The sequence below is a fragment of the Rousettus aegyptiacus genome, unplaced genomic scaffold (genome assembly GCF_014176215.1).
Source record: "Rousettus aegyptiacus isolate mRouAeg1 unplaced genomic scaffold, mRouAeg1.p scaffold_m13_p_3, whole genome shotgun sequence".
Classification (NCBI taxonomy): domain Eukaryota; kingdom Metazoa; phylum Chordata; class Mammalia; order Chiroptera; family Pteropodidae; genus Rousettus; species Rousettus aegyptiacus.
In genome coordinates, this window is record NW_023416306.1 from 34986417 (window position 1) to 35006275 (window position 19859).

Consider the following 19859-nt stretch of genomic DNA (forward strand, 5'->3'; position numbering starts at 1 on the left):
TAAAAACTCACCTCTTGGGTCATTCAAAGAGAATGCGGGAGCTCAGAGGTTCTCAAATGCAAGTGGGCTGCTTTGGAATGACCTTGGGATTGTTGATAAAAATATGAACTCCTGGGCCCCTTTCCACACCCGCTGAATGAGCACCAGTGTTTTTAACCCCTGCTCCAGGTGCCGCTGATGCTCGGCCATCAAGTTTGGGAACAACCGGACACATGTCTTATAACCCAGCCACCTTTCCCTTTTCCTTGTCCATGTCCCTCCATCCTACTGTCTGTGTTTTCTAATTTCCAGAGTGTTTATATTGTTCAAGCTCTCACAATAAACAACCCTGTTAAAATTCCATTTAGAGTCTCAACCCAAACATCATCAGGAGCCCACCTGGACGTTTGGGAGGGCAGGGAATTAGCAGTGGTGCTCTCGGGAGAGTGTCTCTGAGCAAATCAGATGACAAATAATTTCCAAGGGCATTCAGCTGCTGGAGAAAAAGCCAAGGCTTTTAAAATTTAATTTAATTTTGTTTTTACCCACCCTTATCCTGAGAAGGTAGCTATTTACTTTCTCTGCAAAATGTGTCTTTTGACCTGTTTTCCTTGATTCACAGGAAAGGGTTTGTGCCTATGCAGTGCAGCGCTGGGGCCTCCCCTTAAGGAGGCCGATCTGGCGTAAGGAGGAGGCAGTGGCCTCGGTGCAGGGCCAGGGAGGGTGGGAGCTGAGGATGAACCAGTGGAAGCCAGAGCCACCCACCTTTCCCCAGAAGTCGCTCCACAGCCATTGGAGCTGCTGTCCTAGTCACACCCCTTGGAGCTTCTGGTATTGACTATAAACTGGGCACAGAATCGAACTTGAATTTCAAACACGCTAATTAAGGCTCGTAATAATCTTCCTTAGCAGACTCCCTTGCCCCGAGGATCCTTAGAAACCTGGAAAAACAACAGTTAAAACAACATCAGTTATAAAACAGAAGCTTCTTTAAAGTTTTTCTTCCCTCCACTTCTGAGGACTTGGGAGCAACATCCTTGCCGAGAAGGTGGAGAATGGGCGATGGTGATGGCCTTTTTCTCGCTCCCGTGCAGAAGATGTCAGGCCCACAGCTCTCGAGGGTCCGGGTGTTGGGGGCGGATGGGCCCAGAGCAGGCAAGTCCTCACAGGAGGAGGAGGGCTCAGAACTCAGCAGGACATTGTTCCATGTAGCACGTAGCTCGTAGCTCGGCTCGCTGGGGATTTTTATGCTCTTTACTGGGTGTGATCTGTCACCCAGCTCTGGCCAGCAGGCTGCACTGCCTGTCTCAGGCATTTTACCATCTAGGGTGTATGGATTTTACATACTTTCACCTGTCCTTGGGGCTCCCAGTCTGTCTTCTCTAGGCCCTGTCTTGACAGGAGCCCCTCTCCTCAGGCCTCTGTCCCCACCTCCACCCTCCCCTGCCCACCTCACTCTCTGCTCACTCTTTGTAGCCAGTGTCGTCCTCTGTTGGTTCAGGCTGTTTGCAGAGGTGGATGGGAGAAGGGGCTGCTTTGCAAAAGGCTTTTACTAGAGCTTTCCATTATTCTAAAGACAAAGACCAAAACCCTTGATGAGGAAAGCTCAAAGTCAGGTCCTGCTAAAAAGGGGGTAAAAATGTGTGAGTGTGCGTGTGTGTGCATGTGTGAAATCAGTAACAGTAATAACATGGGGAAGTGCACGTCAGGTCTTCCTCTTAGTTCCTCCAGGTCTCCGGCTTGTGGCTTTTGTGCGTACTGAGCCCTCTGCCTGGAACACTGCTGCATCCCAGCCTGAGTGACCCCCTCCCACTGCGCATCTCAGCTCAGAAGTCCATTCCTTGGGGCCCCTTCCTTGGCCCCCAGACTGGATCAGTACCCTCCACTCCTGTTCTCTCATCGTATCTTTTCTTTCAGAGCACACACTATGGCCTGTAATTTACATTTTTCACTTATTCGCATGGCTTCTAGATTAATATTCGTTTCCCCTCTAAACCTTACACTCCATGAATGCAGAGACTGTGTGTCTTCCCTGAGCTTAGTGTGGTGCATGGAGCAAGCTAGGCATTCAGTTAGTAATTGCTGAGCAAATGAGTGAAGACTTCAAGGGGTTTGAGGTGGCGATCACAACCCTCTTGGAAACTTCTAGCTGGAGCCCTGACTGTGTGCATGTCTTTGCTTAGAATTATAGAACATATTGCTTATATTGTGGGTTTTTAAAATTATGACTTTATAACTCTCAGTACTTTAAAATGGTCCTGAACTCTGAGAGACCATTCTCTCTAACTTTTTGGATTTAACCGCATGAGGCTTAAAGCAACTGGTGTAGAGCCATCCTCAGCTGTCACAGTAATTTAGTGCCCTATGTGTGGCCTCTGGGCAACTCATGTTCTAGGTTATTTCTCAGTGTTGTTTTGTTTGTATTTATGGGCAGGGCTCAGAGGTGCTGAATCCAGACTTGGCAGAGCTTCTTGTACCTTGTGTATCTTAGTCATCGACCAGGGCGGGTTCTTTTAAAGGGCACTGGGTCACGATGACTTAACCAGAGAATACTCAGAAGCCAGTGACCGTTTCCACGGTGACTTGGGCCCCTTGTGTCCTTTCTCAGGCCATACTCAGTAGATGGGTTCTTTGTGACAGAGTGAGTGGCTTATGTTGCCAGGAAGCTTTGTTTGTTTGTTTGTTTGTTTGTTGTTGCTGCAGTGTTGGTACAGGCACAGGCAAGGAAGTGCCCCTACAGCAAGGAACTTAATGATGCCATGTGACACTGTTCATCTCTGTATCTTTCAAATAGAAATTGGAAAGACATTCTTCTGCTCATCAACACTGCCTGGTCCATTTTACAGGTTGTGTCTCAGTGATGGATTATGAGACCAAGTGTATGGGCGATCATCAATGTTTAAAAAGGATGAAAAGAGAGCACAGAGAAGATCACATTGCAAATACACACCGTGAATGTTAACTATTCTTTTTTTATTATCAGTTTTGAGTATACAGTATGTTGGTTAGACATTTATATAGTTTATGAAACGATGCCCCTGATTACTCTGTCTTCCCTCTGGCCCTACACATAGCATTGCACTCCTACTGACTGCATTCTCTAGACTGTGTTCCCCATCCCCGTGACCCTCTACCAACTACTGATTTGTATTTTAACCCTTCACAGCCGCTCCCATCCCCCTCCCTCTGGCCATCACCAGATTGTCATCTATATTTGTGAGTCTGTTTTCAGTTACTTTGTTCTCTTTGTTCCTTAGATTCCACATGTAAGTGAAGTCATATGGTTTTTATCTTTCTCTGTCTGACTTATTTCACTCAGCATAACAACCTCTAGGTCCATCTATGTCGTTGCAAATGGGAAAGTTAACTATTCTTTTCTGAAACGTTTCTTTCGTGTGTGTGTGTGTGTGTGTGTGTGTGTGCGCACGCACGTGCGTGTGTGCGCACATGCATGTATATGCTGACTCACACAGTAAAATGTATTTGTGACAGTCAAAAATATCTGATTGCCACACTCTGTAGTACGTTCCACTAGGACTTTCTAACATCACTACCATCTCTGCTTTGATTTTTTTTTAAAGGTATGCAAAATCCAGTCAGATCAAGACTGTGTCAAGCAGCAAGATATTTTTTAAAGGAAGTAGATTTCGATATAGGTGGGTACTCATGTTTTCATTTTGATGATGGAATTTGGGTGGGGCATTATGTATATTTGAATGTTTTGCTTATAAATCAGCACAGTTTGGCTTGTGCCCCCGTTTTAGTTCTTGTTTTCCATTCCACTCATCTCTTATGCTCATGGGCACCCTCAAACTCCATAGAAACTTCCCCTGATGCGGGGAGAGAAGGTGTGGAGTCCTAGAGCTGGGTAAGACCATTGCAAAGTTAAAAAACTGCACGTGCACACTCCTCTCCTGCTCCGAATGTCTGTGCACAGATGTGTGTCCTTGTCTTTTGCAGTGGTAAGGTTGCCAAAGAGGTGGTGGAAGCGAGCTCTAAAATCCAGAGGGAGCCTCCGGAGGTGCACAGGTGAGTGGGGTGCCCGCCGGGCTCCGGGGGGCTTCTGGGATGGACAGATGGATTTAAAGTCTGGCTTTGTCAGATCTCTATGACAAGAAAGGGAGTAAGGGCACCAGCTTCCAGGCCCCACATCGATTTTTGGCCTTAGTCTCAGATATGGCACTCTCGCCATCCCGGAAATCTTCCTCAGATGGATTTGGCCAGCTGTGGCGTGAGTGCAGTTGGCCCCATTTTGCAGTACTTGCTCTGTGGAGCGTCATTGGCTTCATTTGACCTTGTGTGTCACATGAACAAGCACGATGTGTATGAGGCAAGGGTGTGTCATTTTCTGGCTGAGTCCGTCATCCCTCTTAGAACTGCCCTCTGTTTCTGCCTCTGTTCATCAGATGTGACCAGTTCCCATCAGCCTAGCCCCTTCTGGGGTATTTCACATGAAGGCGTAGGATGCTCATCTCTCACTGGACTCTACTTCCAAGGGTTACTCAGAGGAATGAGGCCTTGGTCATTATAGGTTCAAGGGTACACATCTCAGTTAAGGTGGCAATATATGTAATTCTTAGGAATTAAATATTCTCTTGGCAATGTCAAACTTCATACCACCACAACGTTCACAAGTCATTGTATATCCTAAACCTCAGACATGCTAAATATCTGAAACTGAACATTCTCATCGCAATGCTTCCTGTTTTGAAGGCAAGATCATCACAAGCTATGTTCTTTAGGAAGTTCCCATACACTAGCTGGTGCTGGTCCTTCCTTCTCTGTCTTTGAACTTGGAGGAGTCTGCCTTATGCTCAGATTTGCCCCGTCTCCTCTCTTTCCAGTGTGACCCAGCGAGCTGGGTGCCTCTCACCTTGTCTCTGGAGTCGTCAGGCAGGAGCAGGCTGTGGGCTCTTGGAAGTGTGGCCAAGCCAGCCCAGGGTGGCCATCCAAGCAGCAGCTCTTCTCGCTCACACGGGGGAGCAGAACCACTGTTGGCATGAGTTTCTAGCAGATGTACATAGAGAATAATCCCTCCCAGTTTTGGATGACCACGTGGGAAGCTGTCACATGCAAGTCTGTAAAACCAGCCTGAAAACTGGGGAGCAAGAGAAGCTGGAGTGCCTTGGCTGGGGCACCTTGGTACAATACCTGTGAAAGCCTCACAGCTCACCCATTGATGACAATGGTCTTTTTTTTTTTAAATAGTCATTTTATAGCTAGCCTTCCTCTACCTCAAATCATGGTTACTCAGTGCAGCAGAAATGAAGAGGGAATGATAAAAACATATTATTTGAATTTTTTCAGAATCTTTGGGCTAGAAATGACCTAGGTGTCACCTACTTTGATTCTTCTATTTTATAGACAAGGGAACTTGAATCTCAGAGAGGTTAAGTGATTGATCTAAGGTCATAATTTGGGGGGGGGGGGCTCACCTAATTAAGCCTATGCTCTTTTTTTTCTGTAGCATCTGCCGCCCTGAAACCATGGGAGGCAGACTACCCCAGAGGCTCAGCTCGAGTTTTATTCTTTCAACCTGAAGCTTGAGTGTTTGATCTCAAAAAAAGAGAAAGAAGAAATAGTGCCGGGGAGTTCCCTTGATGGCACAAACACAATGTAGGAAACTTTTTAACAAAATGTACTTTTGGAGAGACAAATTCGAAATATCTGGGGCTTTCCAAGAGTCCCATAATTACAATCTAGGGATAGTTAATAAGATCAGAGAAGAATTTAAAAAAATACTTCTCTTTTAAATTCAGGTTTCCATAATTTATGGGAGTTATGGCATCTAGATCAGGGCTTCTCAAACCTTAACTTGCATAGGGGTCACCTCGGGATCCTGTTAAAATCAGATTCCGAATCGTGAATCTGGCCTTTCTGACAGACATCTAGGTGATGGCTGTGTGGCTGGTCTACAGACTGTATGTACTTCGGATAACCAGGCTCCAGATAATTAATAGTGAAGGGGGTGAAGGGAGCAGATTGGCCTTACTGAAAATCTTTCCCTAGAGTGGACTGAGCCACCAGAGGGGATGGGAAATGAGGCACCTGTCAGTTTATAGTTTCCCCTTTCTGGAGATTACTGTATACAAGGACCCGAAGGCCCCTTGAGACGATGCTTCGCATGCTCGCTCTTTTCCTTCCACTACCCGCTTTGACATGTACATGGAAGCTGACTGAGTTCATATCCTCAGGATGCTTCTCTGGTCCTCCGCTCTGTGCCACCATCTCCCAGATCTCTGACAACATGGGGAAGAATTAGTTTAAAGTAATGGCACAAAGCAAGCTCTGGGAGAGCAAGGCTTGTGCCCGTGTTGGTCATCTCCACGTCCCCTGACACCTAACGCAGGTGCTGGAACTTAGTACATCAGTACGTATTTGTTGAACGAATGCCCGCACTAAGAGCATGGGATGGCAACAGCACCTCTGTGATTTTGTGAGGCCTGAGATCTGTCCAAGGTGCTGCTCTGGGGCCCTCGACCTCTCAAGAGGCAGCACTGTGGTCAGAGCCATGGCACTTTGAGTAGCAACTTCTTGTTTCCTGCCCAGTAGCCAGTTTGCATGGTAGGAAACTTTTTTCTTGAACAATTATTTTTGAATTATTTTGACTTCTTTGATGTGGACTTCAAAAGTGAGAGTATAGTAATGAGCTCTCTTTCTCTGGCAGTGTTTGGAGGTGACCATTAATCTAAAATGGTGACAATAGCCTTCAATTAGCTGTCTTTCCTCACACTTGAGATTCTACTTTTCAAAGAATCACAAGTTCATGGACTACTTCTTCTGTCGAGATGTGTATATCTAGAGAGAGAGATAGACAAAGAGAGACTGAGATCACTGTCTTGAGATTTTAAATTTTCTCTTTTTTTTTTTTTTTTTTTTAAAAAAAGCACAAACTCTCATGTTAGTTCACTGGTCTTTGCTGATGACAAGATCCCCATGCATGGCCCTCTGGGCTGGCTACTTGGTGAGAATCACCTGCCCGTCCGAGAGGCCTGGTGAGCCCAGGGCTGACTGTGTGAGTTACCTGAGCATAGCAGCCACCACCAGGGGACACCCAGAGGTAATATCTGTACCTGAAATGAGCACCTGTTTAGAAGTCATGAGTGGGTTCTCATCTTGGCTGTGTTGTTTACCAGCTTTCTAGTCTTGGATAAGTCACTAAACTTTTCAGATCAGGAGTTTTTTTACTCATTTGTAAAATAAAATTTGTAATTTACTTTGTCCAACTTCTAGGTTTTGTTGAGGACTAAAATAAAGTGGTTTAAAAATTATAAAGGGCCATACAAATGTGAGGTCGTGATTTTATTATAATTGTCTCTCATCCAAGCCATAGAAGCTGACAAGCAAGTTCCCATTAAAGTCTGTTCCAATGGAGCTTCTGATAACAGGCCAGCGGCATCTGCTTTCATTCCAAGGATGGTGCAGGCACTCTGTGAACCTCATTTTAGTTACTCTGTTTTATGCCATAAATTTTTGGAGCCAATCTTAGAATATACTTATAGTTCCTAAGGAAACCTTTCTTTCTCACTAGAGTTCTTAATGACAGTTTCATTTGGAAACTGCTCTATGCCAGGGGTGCACACATGTGTGGGCTGCAGAGTGGGCCAGGTATTTTTGCATAGTCAGCTGATGGGCGGATTGGGAGAGAGAAGAAACATGGTACCCACCCTCAGCTGGCCTGGGGAGACCCTAGCCACAGAAGCTGTTACCTTAGGAACTCAGGTGGAAGGGCAGAGCTGGAGCTGATTGAGATGTGGGCACGTCTTTAAAAGACATGGGACCTTGACACAGTGGGACCTTGTATAGTCACAAATGGCAGGACTTCAGTGTTAGCAGATGGAGTTTCCTCTGGGCCTTGCAGGATAAACAATGCAGAAAGGCAATGTGGGGCACAGCAAAAACACTGGACTGGGAATCGGATGATCAGATTTGAGTCCTGACTCTGACCATCAATTTTTTTTATCTGTAAATGTGCTATTTTTGTGCCTATCTTATAGGTACATTGAGAAACATAAATGAGGTAAAGTGTATACAAATCACTTTTAAGCTAAAAAAGTTGAATTCTGGTATTATATTTATGTTAATTGTTAGAACAGCTGTGCTGGTGGGCTCTTTCTTGAAATGAAACCTGGATCAGTGGCACCTTTAAAAGGGTTGTAAGGAGAGAGGTAAAAAATAAATAAACAAAAAGAGGATAACCTTGAGTCTAAAGGAGTTGGTATGGAAAAGTGAGAGTCATGCCTTGTGGTTCTGGTTTTGCTTAGTTGGTCCCTTCAGCTGTCTTATTGCCCAGCATCAGGGTCTTGGGCCCCTAGCTGTATCCCCTTTTGGGTTTATCTGAGTCTTTCACTTATCAGGGAAGTAATGTTCATTTTTGAATCATGGAGTTGGAGAGTCTCAGGGGTCTGTTCTAATCCTAGGCAAACCTTGCAACCCCTGAATCAGACCATGTGCCTCTGATACATCAAAGCAGGAGGAGCCTGTGAGCATAAAGCCTCAGTCAGCATCCTCCTGACCACCTAGTGCCAAGGAGGCATGCACCTGTGAGGCCACTCCTAGTGAGTTCAGCCTGTCCCAGAACCAGACAACTGTCCAGTAATTGCAGTGTTGGGAGACAGGCAGCAGGAGGCTTGGTATCTCCAATTGAAGAGTATTGAGAGGAGGGCCGATGGAGAGCAAAAGACCCTCTGTAAAGGTTCACTCTAGTCCCTCTTGGTAGCATATGCAGTGGTGCCTGGGGGATAGGGCTGCTGTCAGCTAAGCTGGTGTGGACGGTTAGAGATGGAACAGAGTGACTCAAAGTCAGTTTGTGTGTGGATAGATAGGCTTTTCAGAGGCCAGAGAGCTACATGGTTCACACAAACGTGGCAATATGTTGTGCTTTGCCAAGGTAGAATCACAGTTATGAATGGCCACAGAGCTCCAGGAAATCGTATAAGCTCAAAGAATGAGAACCCTTCCCAATTAAAGGAGGAAATGCTCACTGTACATTTTAATCTCCCCTCCTTACTCCTTTCCTCCTACCTTCTCCCTTCAAAGAATTCCCATTCTTTCCCTGTCAATCAACCCATGCTTGCCAAGACTCAGTGTGGGTATCACTTCCCTTGGGAGGTCATTCCTCATTCTCCCCACACTCATAGCTGGATCAGGTATACCTCCTTAATGTTCCCGTGAGACCCTTGGCCATCAGCTTCTCCATTAGATTTGTGTTTTTCTATCTGTGCCTGTAGCACATTAATGAATCATGAAGTGGAAATAGAGGTCAAAACCAATGCTTTAAAGAAAATGAAATAGACTAGAAGGAAAAGTGAATCACACATACAATAGTTACTGTCGCCATGTGAAACATTCATTTTAGTTGTGTGTCTTCCTGTGTGTGTGTGTGCACCTGTATGTGTATGTGGAGAGAGGTGATACAAAATATATTTCTTAATGAAGGTCTCAGTCAGAAAAGTTTGAAAACCATGGTTCTAGAGAGAATTACTGAAGGAAAGGACCACAGTTCCCTAGAACAAGGCATACTGCCCACTACATGCATACAACAGAGTAAGTGCTGGTAGGATAAAATAATGAGGAAAAGGACTCCATGGTTAAGCAAGTCCTCATACATTTCTTTTCCAGCCAGTGCCAGCTGTGGGGGGTGGAGGGGGGTGTTTAATTCAAGATGCTAACAAGCATCCTGATCTTTCTGATGCACCCCCCATTCCCAGCAGCAATACCTGGGCTGTAAGGCAGCCCTGTCAATGGTCCTGGGGAGCAGCCTGACCAGTCTGAAATGGCAATTATGTCAAGCCAGGACTACATTCAGTTTCAAACCTGAAAATTCTTCAGGGTGCCTCATGAGGAGCTGTAAAGCAGACAAGCCTTTAAGGTGCTTATTAAGTTGGGGCTGATTATGATTAGTACAACCATAATTACAGAGAGGCAGAGGTGCCAAATGCAGTGAGTTGCAAAAGAAAAGAGAGTCGTGTGAGCAGAGAATGAGAGAATATGTGTTTGTGAGTGCCGTGAGGCCAATCCACGAAGGGGAAGGAGACACCATCTTTGAAGGATCAGTTGGTTTTGGTTTTGACAGGAAACCTGGGGCGAGGCGGGGGGTGCTCAGACACCAGCCAGAGGCACCCCACTCCTTGTCTGTCAGGGCAAGCAGCTGCTCCAGTGCAGCAGGCAGGGTATATGGGCTTCCCAGCTGCTAGCCAATAGTCTTGATGAGACACCTGCATGGTTTCCTGGCCATCTCCTGGTCATCACAGCCACTGACACATGCGTGTGCTCCATTCAAAAGGAGAAAGCAGAACTGGGTTCTGTGGCTGGTTGGTGAGTGGGGTGTGAATTGAAATGGGGATATTAAACATTGATATTAAACTTCGGACATCCAGCGATGCAAAGATAGCTTGTAGCTACAGAATGTCTGTGTCATCTGTCTGATAGAGGTTCTGTTTTCATTTTTGAGTCCTTAAATTACTTTGAGCCTCACCATTTTACTTTTCTGCTTGTCTAGTTCAGTGATATCCACCTCTCATGTCTTTTTCAAATGTCTGTGTTGTCACATGCATGCCCAAATCTGATGACATATGGGAAAATGCATGTTCTTTCACTGTGTTGCATTAGGATACACAGACATTTTTTCAGGGCCTTAATGATAAAAAGGGCTATGTGTCCTGAGCGTTATGCCATATTTACCACTGGCCTATGTGAGTCTAGAGGCAGTTCTCAGCTTGGGGAGCCTACTGCGATATTCCTAATGGAAACCGACTCTATCCGGCTTGTGTCTGTTTTCAGAGCCAACATTACCCAGAGTCGCAGTTCCCACTCCTTGAACAAACAGCTCATCATTAACATGGAACCCCTGCAGCCCCTGCTGCCTTCCCCCAATGAGCAGGAAGAGGACCTTCCTCTGGGTGAGGGTAAGTACACTGCCTTCCCGAGGCCACTGCTGGAGGTTTACCCTGAAGGAATGAGCGAGGCACCGATCCTGGGTAGGTTGGTGATGGTTGAGGTGGGGGTTGGAGTGAGCCATAAACTGTGTTTTTGGTAAATTAGCTATTTTCACTGGAAGACGGCATTCTATTGAGCATTCTATCAGTTTCTCCTGGAAAGAGTTCAGTGGTACAAAGTGTTCCTAAAATTACATGTTAAAGCAGTAATGGTGTTAGGTTCTCACTGTCCAGTAGGGTAGCCATTAGTCATATGTGGCTATTTAAAACTAAGTTTGAATTAGTTAAAATTAAAAATTCAGTTTCTCAGCCACATCAGCTAGATTTCTAATGCTCGATAGTCACATGTGGCTGATGGCTTCCGTCTTAGACAGCTCAGATGGACATTTCCATCACTGCAGAAAGTTCTGTTGGATGGCGATGTTTTTGACCACAACCACAATGAAATTAGTGGTAAGAAAGAATCCTCCACGAGTATCTCTATGCTGGTCACCCATTTCCGTCTCAGTATTTCTCCAGCCTCTCATTTCCTTTTCCATAAGTCCTTGTCTGACAGTTTTGATCTAAGCTAAAACATATAAAGTCTACTTCAACTCAAAAGTTGTTATAGTTTTAAAAACTAATATATGTGCTTCTAAGCTTCCTTTTTTGTGTGTGCTTTTAAGGACTTATACTTATTTACTTGGAAATAAGCTCACCATATTTGGTTGCTGCAGATAGACAGTGTAGCAAATCTCACACTCTTATTCATTTCAAAGTAAATTAAAAAACAATTCTCCTGTATTTGTGAGTCCGTTTTTGATTAGTTTGTTCTTTTTGTTTCTTAGATTCCACATATAGGTGAAATCGTATGGTATTTATCTTTCTCTGTCTGACTTATTTCACTCAGCATAATAACCTCTAGGTCCATCCATGTTGTTGCAAATGGTAGGATTTCATTTTAAACAAAATAAATACTATGTATCAGGCTCTGTCCTAGGTACAGTATTATATAAATTAAAAAAAAAATTCACTCAAAATAGTTATTGGAACCCTGAACACAACCACAACATGTTTTTTCTTTATGTGATTTTGATTTCATTATTTAAAATCTGGTACTGGGCAGTTTCAAGGGGGTAGGCCACTCTGTCCCAAAAAGATCACTTTCACCTGTAACTTCAAGTCAAAAATTTCTTGCATTTAAGAAAACTTTTCAGGCCATAATAAGAATGTGACTTGGATGCAAATGTCCTTGAGGGAGAGGTAGCAACTAATTCATACTGAAGGAATTTTAGTAAATATTTTTCTTTAAAAAAGTTTATATGGTTAGAAGGAGAACTGGCCACCTGGATGCCAAAAATAGCAGGTGTGGAGAGAAAGGCGTGCAAAATACAGAGGAGAGGGCCTCAGAAGACACCTTTATCCTCAGCTGGGCCACGAAGTGATATTAAGAACAGACATGTTATAAGTAATGGCCTTTACTCTGTCTTAATAGTCAACTCTGTAAGCTCTATGCTAAATTAATTTAGAGTCTCTGGGTCTCTGTTCCTTGTCCACATTGTTCAGCACCTTGTCTGTTTTTGTATGCTTTTCAAGTGAAATAAAGCAGCTTTCAGTTCTGACCATTGATAGTTTTCTGGGCTTCCTCCAAAATGTCTAGAATTTGGTTTGAGTGGAAATCGCTTTTTCTGGAGATTATGATTGTCCTGAGGTTGAATAGAAAAGAGGATGGGAGAAAGAACAATCCAAGCTTGGGTTGTGACTGTGCCTTGTCTGTGAAACCCAGATGGGGCTAAAAGTTGGAAGACCAAACAGGTTGAACAGTTACCATGGGCAGTGAAGAAGCCAGGTCACTGTTGCTCCAGGTACCCCCCAGGATTTGAAGGGGAGCTTGAGCATAATTTAACATGACAACTATGTGAATAAGAGATACATACCTTCTAATTAACAGCAATAAAAATGAAAATTTTCATGACCTATAGAATCTGTAAGCCACTTTTTTATTGTTTCCAATAATTTTTTAGAAGAATCTTAAATTCTTTAATCAGCTCTAAAGTTAAACTGATAGGTATTTTCTCTTAAAAAGTCCAAAATAGCTTTATAAATTTCTAATAAAATTATTTTTTTTTTCTAAAAAATCCATCTCCTTATGCCACAGACTTATGAAACATCTTTGTGGGTTTCAAAGCTCAGGTAAATCATAACAACTTCCAGGATATAGAATCAACTTAAAAGGAAGAGAAGTAAAAACAATAGCATTGTTAAATGTCCAGTAGAGAGAATGAATTTCCAAATCTAGAGAAGAGAGCAAAGTCATCTTAAGCACTATGGAATTTCAAGTTATGATTCTCACAGTGAACCTGGCTCTGTGTTCTTGATACCATTAAATGTTGGTTACTGTCTGAGAGTCAGATTCTGCTCTGAGTATCTTGTCTTTGGGTGTCAGGCAATGGGATTTAGACATTCCATAGAGATGAGTACTCATTTTATAGATTTATATTTCTCTGATACATAAAGAGAAGAGAGGCAGAGAATAGTATACTTTAAACAATGATGTTTCTACTTTTATGGATAGGCTCTATTTCTGGACATATACAACATGACGAATTTTGTTTTATCCTTAGATTTTGATATTTTAATACTTTTTTTTTGAGCGAGAGCAGAATTGAAAGAGGCTGAGAAGGCATTCATTCCTTATAACAAACATGACAAAAACAAGGTATACAACTGGTAGACCATAGTTAGGGTGTGCAAGTTGCCGTGGCCTACAAAGGTGAAGACACTCTCTTCCCTGGAGGCTCACAGCCTGTTGGGGAGACTGCAGTGGGATCACAGAGGTTCTGCCTTTGCTAATCGAATTGTGTGCTCACTTTTCTGCATGTCTCATAAGACATCAGTACCTCAAGCTGCCTGGAGAACGTCTTTTCTCTTTTAGTCTCACTAGAGTATCTGACATAAAATTGATGATGAGCAAAGGAATGAATGGATGAGACTTACAGGTAGAGAGAGCCATGGGTGGGCTGGTCCACCTGCATTGGTTTCTTGTGTGGCTCGGGGGAGGAAGGGTCAGTGGAGTAGTGAAAGGTGAAGCAGAAAATTAGGAAAGAGCCAGATCATGATGGTGTCTTGTGACTTACTGGAGAGTTTAGACTTTAACCTGATGGCAGTTGGAAGGTACTGGAGGATTTCAAGCATGGAAATGACCTCATCATTTGTGCTGTGTGGAGGGCAGATGAGATGTGGGTATGGTTGAAGCAGTTTTTCCACCTAAGCATTATTGACTTTTTGAGTTTTATAATTCTGTGTTGGGGGCTGGCCTTGTGCATTGTACAGTGTTTAGCAACACCCCTGACTTTTATCCAGTAAATGCCAGTAGTACCGTACCAGTCTTGACAACCAAAAGTGTCTCCACGTATTTCCAGCTGTCTCCTGGGGAACAAAATTGCTCCCTAGCTGAGAATCACTGGGTTAGAGGCACAGAGACCACACAAGAACCATTGCACTAGCTCAGAGAATAGATAAATAAGGACCGAACTGAAGCAATGAGAGTGGGACTAGGGCAGAGGCAGGGGATTCAAGCTAAGAAACTGCAGAGATGTGGAGATGGGGTCACTGATTACAAGGCAGATGCGCAGTCTGTGGACTCCTGTCCAGGTCCTATCCTTATGTCCCAGACTTTCACTGAGAGCGAAAAGACTTCAACCTCTTTAAAGATGAGACACTTGAGACACAGAAAGTTTTAAATCAGCACCACAGAGTCAGTAGCAAAACCGATTTTGTTTAGATATTGGAAATATCTGTTAGTTAGGTACTGTATATTGCCTCCCTGGGTTTCAAACACGGAGTCAAGGAGACATCACTGCTCATCTTTGATGTCACTGTTCCCCATCTCTACATAGTGGCTCAGATTCTTGTTTGGGGGAGTTACAAATCACACATTTTGAAACTGGATCCATAAACAGGTTCAGGTTGGCAGCATGAATACTATTTAAAGAGTTGTCTGATTAGGACTTAACAAAAAAATCAGGCTGGGAGAAGAAAGGTCTTACCCTTCTCGACCCTTAGAATTTCCATCTTTGTGAGGTCATGGGAAAGTCCTGGCACCCCGTCTCACATTGGGTGCCGTGGTGGCGGCATCTCTGCTGCGGCCATGACTCTCTGGGGTCACTGCCACTCATTTGTCTGACAAGCTTTTTCTGTTCCTCCAAGAACTTCAAGTTTCTCAAAGACAGCTGGGCAGAGCGTGCTTGCCCAGATTAGCCTAGTGGCATTCTGGGAGAACATGTGACCCCATTCACCCACACGACAGCTGGAGGATTAGCTCTGAAGCTGGCTGTGTCTCAGGAGAGAAAATACAAAATCAGTTCCTAGGCACCACTAGGCAACGGGAAAGTTTTCAATGTTACCCTAAAGTGGCTCAGTTACAGGATCTGAGAAGATTAGTGCTGTGGAAAACTTTGATGAGGTTGGAAAACCATTTGAAAAGTGCCACTTAGAGCTTCTGAAAGTTACAAGAGAGGAAAAAATTGAGGGTGGGAATTGCTCTGGGTGAAAATGACATTTTAAAGTGTCATTAATCTGAATGACTTCACATGCAAAATGGAGTAGGATATTTGTAGTCTAGACAGCAAAAGGCTTGCATGTTTTATTGGTGGAGTATATTTTTCATTATGGAAAGATGCTGCGTTATGGTAGAGAAGAATGAAATTAATCACATGACACTTGGTAGCTGGCAGTTAACTGGCATTCATTGAGGATCATCTTGTCTACCAGAACAATGGCACAAGCTGGCAGAATTAAACAGGCAGGATACCATGCTTTCTTCCCCTTGGTAGGTAAAACTAAATAGGAGTTGAAAATGTTCAATACTCTCCTGCTGGCAAAACAAAAGCACAGTGGAGACAGAAGAATTTCTGTAAAGGAGCGTGTTGGGATGACAATGTGGTCGTATGAAGCTGCATTTGCATATGATTGAGAACATGTGTCTATCAAAGAAAGATGGAAATTAAGGAGTGTGGTAAAACTCTTCCAAGCCACCCTTTAGCACGCTCCCTCTAGATGTCTTCATGTGTTTGTGCATGTGTTATGTGAGTGCATGTGTTTGTCACCGACGTGACTCTCTGTGTGTGTGGAAAGTGCAGTGGGAGTATTTAAAGGTTTGTTTACAGCAGAGGTCCCCAACCCTTGGTCCACAGACTGGTGCTGGTCAGTGGCCTGTTAGGAACCAGACTGCACAGCAGGAGAGTGGCAGGTGAGCGAGTGAAGAGTGAAGCTTCTTCTGTATTTGCAGCCGCTCCCCAGCGCTAGCATCACCGCCTCAGCTCCATCTCAGATCATCAGGCATTAGATTCTCATAGGAGCACGGGTCCCTGGTGCCAAAAAGGTTAAGGACTGCTGGTTTACAGTGCTTGGCCCTAACTATAGACAGCTTAAAGAGGCATCATTGAAATTCTAGAAAGTCTGTATATGAAGCTATGAAGGCATTTTGAGCCTATAAAAGAGTATTGCCTTCATCCACTATACTCTTGACCCCACCCACTGTATACCCCAACACATCACAGGCGACCTGTAGGGCTAACTGCATTTTCCCATATGAGGGTCTCTCAATGTCATACCAGGTAGAGCTTCTCACATACTACACAGTTGCTCCAATCCCATCACTGGAGAAGTCTCCAAGAGCCCAAGGCTGTAATGTTTACACTGATTCTGAATTCCTGTGCCCACTCTCCTCCCTCTTTCTTCCCTGTCATTTTCCCCTATGTGCTAAGTCATTTCTTCCCTTGGGTTCAGGCTGTGTCACGACCCACATTAGGAGCGATGCGCTGGTCTTTTTGACATTTCTTTTATGTTCCATCAAACAGTAGGAGCTGTTAAAAAGTCCCATGGAACCATATTCCCCTTGCGGTACTATTAGCTGGTAACAGCAGACCAATTAGCTCCAGCTGTAATTGTACTTATCCCTGCCACGGGTTTCTGATTGTTTGTATTTTCTTATTATAAAGCATATTTATCATCTAGAAAATTTAGAAAGTACAAAAAAAGCATAAATAAGCAGAAAAAAAATCACTTTCTAGATTATCCCCTCCTAGAAGCAATGAGTGTTAGCAATTTTCTTTGCTGTGCATTTTAATGCCTTCGTGATCATCCTTTGTGTACCACTTTTAAAATCCTGTCTTTGTTTGCTTAATGTTGAAAACCTATCATAAAGTGAACTGTAGTTCAACAAAGATTGGGAACATATTTAATGCAAATGCAGACAAATGGGTTAATATCCTGAATTAGAAGAGACTCATACAAAGCTCCACTTTAAACAGCATTTTAGCACTGCATGCATTCGGCTCTCCTGAACTTTTTCATTTAATAGCACCCCCAGTCTCCCATGCTGACAGGCATCCAGCAGTGTGGAACCTGCTCCCCAAGAGCTAGGAGCCTCCATGGAGCGGAGGACAACACCTGGTTTTATTTATAACTGCAGTATCAGATTAGCAGAGTCAAAATTCAGAATCCGTGATCCCATCTATTCTGGAAGAAAGAACCACAGTTTGGGTCCACAGCTCTTCTAGGGTAGGAGATGCCCAGGTCAACTGCGGAGAGGGTGGGATGAGCTAAAGGCCTGAGTGAGTTCTGAAAATTCAAGTTCGTAATGTTTGTAAGTTCTTCAAAGCATTGTATTCTTTTTGTGCTTTTCTTTAGAGTTCGTTTCATCTTTGGGACTTTGGTTTCTGGTATTTACTGACAACCTAAGTACTCTTAAGAAGTTTGTATCACTTGAAAGAGATCTTTGAAATTTTAAGTATTTTACACTGCTGTAAAGAAGCTAAATGCTTTGTTCCTGATACAATTTAAGTGCATTTTATCTGGCAAGGATTTTGTATTTTACATCATAAGACGTTAACAGTGTGTCATTGTAGTTCTGTAGTTGGCTAATTCTCATACATTATTCATTTTATGAAATAGAGTATTCCTCTGTAAACAGCAGTGCTTCAAGTCACTGCCCTGTGTCTGCATTTCTGCCTTGGACAAGTGAGGAAATAGAAACTCTGGTCTCAGCTTCTCTACCAGGCACCCAGGCGACCATAGACAAGATGCTCCACCTTTCGGAGCCTCATATTCCTCGTCTATAACAAGAAAATTGGGCTTGAGCACCACTCAAAGGCTTTCTGGCTATAAACTCTTTGATTCTTTTGCTGAATATCCAGGTCAAACTCCAGGACTATGCCTTGAGGTCTTCTAAAATGAGAATGGGAACGTGGGGTCAGGAATACCTTTCATAGCTTTTGAGAGTTAGAGGGAATGGCCTGGATAGTCTAGTACAGTCATTGGTGAGCTATGGCCTGTGGCTGCCTAAGAGCTAAAGGTTACATTTTAAATGATTATGTGTAAATAAGTACCTACATAATATACTCAATTTTACCTCTTGGCGTGCAGAGCCTCACAATTACTATCTGGGTCTTTCCAGGAAAAGTTTGCTTATCTCTGATCCAGCATGTTCCTCAGAATTCTGTAAATAAGAAAGCTCAGAGAGGGGAGGCAATTTGCCTGAAGTTACATAGCTGGATAAGTCCAGGGTGGGAATCAGGTCCTGGTTCTCCAACTCCTGGCCCAAGTATCTTCAAACACATCTAAAATGGCTCACCTCCTTCTTGCTAAAACAGAATCAGTAGCTAGAGAATAGCATTTATTTTTCAATTGTATGAAATGAAGTCTCAAAAGAAATGACTTATATAAATGTAGAGAATCTGTGATTCAGTGGGAAGGGCTCCCGAGTATTCTGGGCAGTGTTCAAGCCTTTGGTCTTCAATCTTAGCAGGCCAGGAACTAGCGACTCCTTGGAGACTTGCCACACACTGGATAGTGTCCCCTCACCTTGGAGTGAGTGGTGAGAAGGCTGTGGATAGAGTGTGCCCCCAACTCCCCCCCCCCCCAAATCCTAGTAGAGCCTGCTGCAGGGAAACACACACAGAAAGGCTCGCTGCCCTCTGGGAATCACGTTCTGATTTCAAAGCTGAATTCATTAAATAAGGACCAGCTCTCTCTGGGCCTAGTTCTAATTACTCATAGTCTGTGTTAAGGATCTTTGTCTAATTAGTGAAACTAATTCAGTGTGGAACTTCCCAAATCACCGCTCCTGCTCAGGTTGGCACTTTGCTGCTGTATGCCAGTATTAATAATTCATTGCTTTAAAGATACAGCCAGGGTGAAAAAAATGTCAGTCAAGTGTCCCGTGAAGTAATCCGGTCACAGTCCTTGAGGGCTGGGCTCTGAGCCAGGGGAGAACAGAAGCCTGAACAGCCGTGACAGCCAGAGCATGGTCTGCTACGGGAAAGACATTGCGCTTGGCACTTTGACAAGTAAACACTCCCACCACATCCCTAAGAAGCTGCAGGAGAGGGAAAGTGAAAATATTACTAAACCATTGCCATTAGAAAGCAGAAGCTATAATTTTCTGAATCCCACAGTCAGCATGGGATTCTGTTTTCTAGTGTTTTTGTTAGTGGGTTGGCGGTGTTAAGTAAATGTTCTTTGTGATACCCAGGCTTACAGGGAGGCGGGATCTTACAGAATCTCCTTCCTGCCCGCTCTTCTGTTAAGACCCAGTGCCAAGTATGTGGAAGAAAGTGTTGGGCAGGGTGTACTAGGTCCACTCTTTTGGGTGCACTCCTAATGGAAGGTCTGTGGCAGTGTGGGCAGGGTTCAGAAAAGAGGCTTGGTCAGTTGGCACAGGCTGGATGTTGGGGGTGTCCACTGGGGTGCACATCCAATGCCATCCACAGAGGGGTGTGACCTCCCACTTAGTCTGGCTGATGGTGAGTTGGAGGCCCCAGAGCCATGACTTCCAGAGTGAGGTGTGTGTGTAGTGGGCTTACGCGTCGCCCCACTGGGGCAGAGGAGAAACTATGTAGACTTCTATTGGTAGTTCACTTTTATCACCTCGTAAAATTTCTATTGTGTAGGTTTTATCAT

General features: G+C 43.9%; 1 protein-coding gene across 7 annotated transcripts in view; it reads left to right on the forward strand.

Annotated features, from left to right (window-relative positions):
* FRMD3 (FERM domain containing 3) overlaps positions 1 to 19859 on the forward strand; it is a 274804-nt gene that overhangs the window by 221528 nt on the left and 33417 nt on the right. For all 7 annotated transcript variants that reach the window (XM_036218191.1, XM_036218188.1, XM_036218185.1 and 4 more), the window contains 3 exons: positions 3561 to 3635; positions 3940 to 4008; positions 10762 to 10886. In XM_036218191.1, the coding sequence (XP_036074084.1) occupies positions 3561 to 3635; positions 3940 to 4008; positions 10762 to 10886 (269 nt within the window). The remainder of the gene's footprint in view (positions 1 to 3560; positions 3636 to 3939; positions 4009 to 10761; positions 10887 to 19859) is intronic.